This window comes from Rattus rattus, chromosome 14, assembly GCF_011064425.1.
Source record: "Rattus rattus isolate New Zealand chromosome 14, Rrattus_CSIRO_v1, whole genome shotgun sequence".
Classification (NCBI taxonomy): domain Eukaryota; kingdom Metazoa; phylum Chordata; class Mammalia; order Rodentia; family Muridae; genus Rattus; species Rattus rattus.
In genome coordinates this window covers 71,236,420-71,242,419 of record NC_046167.1, presented here as the reverse complement: position 1 = coordinate 71,242,419, position 6,000 = coordinate 71,236,420, and the positions used below count along the sequence as shown (strand labels likewise).

General features: G+C 49.2%; 1 protein-coding gene across 2 annotated transcripts in view; it reads left to right on the top strand.

Moving 5' to 3' along the window:
* The first annotated feature begins 1,155 nt into the window (after window positions 1–1,155).
* The window catches only part of Auh (AU RNA binding methylglutaconyl-CoA hydratase), a 94,175-nt gene continuing 89,330 nt past the window's right edge, over window positions 1,156–6,000 (top strand). The window contains exon 1 of one of the 2 annotated variants that reach the window (XM_032884412.1): window positions 1,156–1,369. In XM_032884412.1, the coding sequence (XP_032740303.1) occupies window positions 1,177–1,369 (193 nt within the window). In that variant the 5' untranslated portion in view covers window positions 1,156–1,176. The remainder of the gene's footprint in view (window positions 1,370–6,000) is intronic. The other variant, XM_032884411.1, reaches the window with a different exon arrangement.

Genomic DNA, 6,000 nt, shown 5'->3' with positions numbered 1-6,000 from the left:
CCGGGTTTGCTAGGACTCCTGAGGGGGAGGAGTTTCAATTCAACTCTTAAACTCCTAGAACAGTGGTACATTTTGAAGACTCTATTCCTAAATAGGCTTTCTCTGGGCCGAGAGCTGATAAACGCCAGGTCTCGCAAGCAGGGCAACCTAACAAATATCTTCACAGAACTGACTGGAGGTTTCTGGAGAAGCCCTAGGCTCAGAACTACTTCTGTGGTCGAGCTTTTCTTAGGGTGAGCTCTGGTTGGGACACTGGCCTCCGGGAGTTCCCCATGGGTGGTCTGGAGGGCCCATTTCCCTATCTGCTGCTCCCCCTTTGCTTGCTAGGCTGCCCGGGGGAACATCTAATGACAAGCAGAAGGCCCATGCCGAGCTGCCTCCCTGTTCAATGGAACCCAAGAGAATGTAGCAGTTTTGCTCACTGTTGCTGCTCACTTAACGCAATGACCTTGTGATGGGAGTCGGAGCCTGGGGTCCTGGCAGCCATAAGCTGGGTTCATTAGGTCAGTTAGAGATTCGTTCACTGTGCCTACATTGGTAAGAGGATCAAAGGGGTTTGATGATGTCCTTGTGCCCCCCAGTCCATCTTCAAGGTCCTGCTACAAGGATGAGGTTTAAATAGAGAGCTAGGTAGTCTTAGTTAAGGCGAAGTCCCACGGATCACTGACCCATCTTTATCTCTGGTCTCTTCTGCAAGGTGGTGGTTGTCAGAATTATTATGAGACTTCTGTCTAAACATAAGTTCCTCTTCTGTCTGGCCTCAAGGCCCTAAACTTCCCCATTCCCACATGAGATTCGGGGATTCCGGAAGGCTGTCCCCACTGTTAAAGTTCTTGTGGACTTCAACAATCTGATATCCAGGGGAGGGGAACAAGGGTCTGTCCTTAGAGTATCTTCCTTCTTGCAGGGATGGTCAGTCAGAAGCCTACTATGGGCCAAGTGCAGGGAGGCAAAACGCTGGCCCCCTTAATTTAAGCGTTTGCACAGCTTGAAAGATACCTCGCCCTCTCTGAGCTGGCAAAAGATTAATGCTACAGCTGGCAGTGTTGGCTAAGAGGGCCTGGGCGGGGCCAGACGGCGAGGGGCGGGGCCAGAGCGACAGACGCCTGTCGTGTGCGTGCGCGTCTCCAAGCGGGGGCGGAGCCTGGCCGCGGGCGCCCGCTGTAAACATACAATATGGCGGCGGCGGCGGCGGCTCCGGGCGCTCTGGGCGCCTTGAGTGCGGGTCGCGTCCGCCTGGTGGCCGCGTGCTGCGCGCGGCTAGGCTCTGCGGCATGGGCTAGGGGTACCGCCCCGAGGAGGGGCTACAGCTCTGAGGTGAAAACCGAGGATGAGCTGCGCGTGCGGCACCTGGAGGAGGAGAACCGAGGTGAGCTGCGGGCAGCGCGGGCGAGGCCGCGGAGGTCCGCCCGGCTGCCACTGAGGCCCGAGGGTACGGTGGCCCTCCGGGTTCAGCCTGCACGGTGATGCTGCTCGGTCCTGGGGTCTCTCCAGCCAAGGTCAATGCGGAGTGTGTAGTACAGGGCCAGGGTTGCATCTTGCTGTGTAATAGCTCCCTGCTACCTCAGGCGTCAGTGCGAGAGTTGTAGGAGCTGCAGCGGGGATGCCTTTTTATTATCCAAGAGAATATTAAATTAGAAGCATCACCCTTTTGCACATTTTATCCCGGAGAGTTAGTTTTGGGGGACTGTTGCACCTCACTTAAAGAATTTTGAACGCTTTAAAAAAATTTTTTTTTGCCTTGCTGAGCTCCGTGGGGGTAAATAATGAGGCTATTCATCTTGCCCTTGGGCTTATTATCGTGGTAGGAGACAAGATGTATTAGTGCACGACAGAGGGTGGAAGGCTATGAGAACGTAAGATGCAGAGGAATATCGAGTTTCTTAACTATAGTGATGGAGGAGGTGGAATGAGGTATAGCCCAGGAAGGGAGGACCACTCTGCATTTTGACATACATTTATAGGATGCTGTAATCTGTTAAGAAAACGCGGAAAATAAGTCAGAATGGCTGTCTCTTTAGAAGCTCTCCTGTGTATTGAAGGTCAGATGATGCTTGCTTCAAGGCTTGTTGAGAACCCCGAAATGCCTGCAGGGTTAATCTCTCACTGTATAACCTAGGCTGCCCTGGAAGTTAAAAAGTGCTGGGATCACAGGGTTGAGCCACAGTGCCTACTCCAAGGCATTCTGCGGCTGGTGACCCTGGAGACTGACAGTTCTGATGCAAAGTTCTCTGTGCTCCGCCCATCGAATATATCAAGCAGAATCATGTACTCGATGATGGTGTGGTTGTGGAGATGAGATGAGGTTACTGGGTATTGACAGTTGAGCAGCCTGTGCGGGGTGCTCAGAAGTATGGGGAGTTGTTTTGTTTCTTGTTCATTCAAGCCTTCTGAGACAGTGGAATGGTCAAGATGATGGAGATGTTTATTTGGGAAATTGCAGAAGACAAGTCTGGTGTGACAGAGTTGCAGGAAGCTCAGCTGGGACCTTCTTAAGACAGGCCTGGAATCATTAAAGCCCTGAGTGCCAGTCTTTTGGGTAAGCTTAGTTTTGCTGGCATTTCGGTTATGTTATGTGCTCCAGGCGTGTGTTACTTATGAAGGGGTTAGGAGCACAGCTTGCTGGATGTATAAATTCACATAGAACCTCCCGGAAGTCTTTAAGTTGGGACACGATTGTACTATAGGGGACTACAGCCCTTGGAAGATATATATATATATATATATATATTTCAATAAACTGAAATGTTTATCTTAAATGCGGATATCAGTGGTTAGGACATCCTGGCCTAAAGTCTGACCAAGCATTTCTTTGGGGATTGGCAGAAATGACTGTGCAGGCTTTGGTTTATTTTTATCATGGAGCTAACTGCAAGTCATGTAGAGAAAGGTGCAAGGGCCAGGGTACTGTAGCCTCTGAGATGTTGATACAGGGGCACTGGGATGGATGGTTAGTGGTTTGGTTACTAGCGGTTTGCCATGGACAGACAGACAGACAGACAGACAGACAGCAAATAGTATGGCAGGGACTCAGGAGTGTTCAGATCCTGGCACCAAAGATAAACAGCATTAAGGGAGTCCTGACAGGTGGAAATCAGGCCTTATGAAGCAGGAGCTGCGGTCTCTTCCAGATCTTTGAGGAAGGATGGGTGTAGTTTCTCAGCAGAATCGTGTGTGTGTGTGTGTGTGTGTGTGTGTGTGTGTGTGTCCATCAGTATCTCTGATGTAAGCTCACTTCTGGTGAGAAATCCCAGTGTTCTCCATAGGGTGCCTGGTGGTATCTGAGTGGGAAGGGGCTGCTGTGGGTATTGTCTGCATGGATTCTAAACATCACATTCTCAATATCCTCCTGGTGCTTTTGTCAGAGCGGTGAGTCCAAAATGTGATGATGCCCTCAGCCTTTCGGGACTATGAGAACCCTCTGGGGGCAAAGAAACCCCAGACTTCATTTGCGACTGGGGTAGGCAAACACAGAACACTTGAGGCTTGCAGCTGTTGTCAGCTGTGTTTGTGATTTGCAGCGGGGATCCTCTCAGAGAATCCTAAGGGAATCCTAGGATTCCCTGGCACTCACTTCTTACGTTCTTGTTCATCCCAGTCAGTTCTAGAGCAGCCTGGGAGTCCCTGGCTTGGCTTGCAGAGACCCCTCGGAGTCTTTCCCCCAGGTCTCCTGTCTGCACCCCTGGGCTGCAGCTCACACACCCTGCAGCCTCACCTAAGCTTGCTCTTCTGCAGTCCTTTCTGCTTAGGTTTCTGCACAGGCTTCCCGGAATGGCTTCTCGCTGGCTGGAGGACCTGGGCTGTAATGTGACCCATCGTAGTAAAGATGTCTTTGTGAAACTGTTGGGGTCAGTTTCTGGCAGACAGAGCAAGCAAGCAGGGGAACAGAGCAGTCATTCTTAAAGCACCGGTCTTTGTCCTTCACATCTAGATGCAAAGATCTGGCGAGAGATTTCACCGAAACCTTCCCACGGCCCTTACTCATGCCAGCTTTATTCAAACCAGGCTGGTGGACGTGGCGGACGGCTGCTAGCACATCTTTCTTTATGCTCTAAAAGATGTGTTTCCATGTACTTTATGAATACGTGAGCTATCTAATACTAAAGTGCCAGTGTCTGGAGTCACAGTGGATTCAAGCTGCCTGATGTGGGTGCTGGGAACCGAACTCAGGTCCTAAGAACAGCTCTTGACCACTGAACCATCTCTCCAGCTTCAATTTGGAACTTTAAAAAAAATCAAACAAAATAAACCCTCTAGTCTTGGACAGGACTCCCTCCCAACACCCCTCCCCCCCCAAAAAAAACCATTTTGTCTCCTTAAGTTTGTGTGCACTGACAGGCATTTCTGCTGCTCCTCTTGTCACGAAGGGACTTGGTTTGCTCATTTCACCTTCCAGCTATCCCTTGCCGATGTGCAGGAACCCCCTGGAGTTCTGTCTACAGGCATCGTGTTGTGTGCTTCCATAGCCTCTTTCGTTTGTTCTAATGCCTTTTACACTTCCCGGATAGAGCATGGCGTTTGCACACAGCGGCCTTGCTCCTTTACCAAATGGCTCTGTCCCTTCCTTCTTGCTAAGTTACTCAGCTGCTCTTGATCCGAGGAGGAAAGCTTTGTCCAGGACTCTGCTCGCCCAGTCTGACGCTACTGGTGCCTAGGCTTGTTTTGCCCTTTATCAGTCGAGGGAAGAGTTTGTAGAGTGAATTTTTATCTTGTTAAATTTTGTCAAGAGCTTTTCCTGGGATGATCTTGGCTTTTCTTGCCTTTAGAGCTTGTTAATCTAGCGAATTATTCTAAACACTTTTCAGTAATGACCCACACCTCTACCTCTGGAAGCAAATCCCAGCTGGCTGTGACACACAGTTCTTTTTATGTATTGTTGGATTTGATAATGCTTGTATTTTATTTGCATCTGTATTTATGAGAAATATTTGTCTTAATCTTTGTCCCGTTTAGTGCTAACTTTGTAGACTGAGATAGGACCATGTCCTTCTATTTTTCATAGAGACTTGAAAATTGTTCAAGTTTCTTTGAGAGAAGCTTTTCAAATTACTCATCTTAAAAACAAAAACAAAAACAAAAACAAAACAAAACACCGTTTTGGGGACTGGGAGATGGCTCTGGGTAAAGTACTTACCATGCACAAGTGAAGCCTGGGGCCTGGACCTTCAGAACCCATTCAAATGCCCACTGGGTTTAGTGGCTTAAGTGGTTTTGTAATCTCATTGTGCTGGAGGCAGAGAGAGGGAATCCTAGAGGGTCTAGTCAAAGCTGGCTGGCTCTTGGTTTAGATGAGAGAAGTCAGCCTTGGTCTCACAGACAGACAGACAGACAGATGTTGGTGTATTTGCTTTATTATTTTATTGGGTTCTTATACCTCTCTCCTCCTTCTAACCTTTACTCCACTGTAATCCCTTCCAACTCCCAACACTAGGTAGGAGAGAAAGCTTAGAGGGGAAAGGGGGCACAGACCTGTTTCAGCCAACAAAATCGGTTACTTCCTGCTGATTAAAGGCGTTGGGTTCCGTGGGGCAAGTCCAACCTTCCTCCACGTCGTAGTCAGCATAGTCAGCAATCCAGCAATAGCAAACGCAGGGACAGCAGCACCCGCCTTCTTTGGAGCACTGGTGTCCCTCTGCAGAGTCCTCAGAATTAGACTGTCTGCAGCTGGCAAAAATCATGACCCTCCTAGGGCGCGAGACAATCATAGTTAGCAGCTGTGGACACACTGAAGCAGCCCATATCCCACACCTGGGATTGAAACAAAAACATATAACTGGGTTTTTAAAGATACCAAAACTTGCAAAGCACGCACGCACGCACGCACGCACGCACCCCTTTTTGTTTCGTTGGTTGAACTCTCTGTGCTGAGTTTTGGATCCTGTTGTTCTGCTGCTTTGCACCTCTCCCTTCCTTTGCATTTAGTTTACTGTCCTTGTCCCTTTAACAAACCTTTGCTGGGTTACAGCAGTGCACTACTGCGTATATTAGGGTGTTTCCACC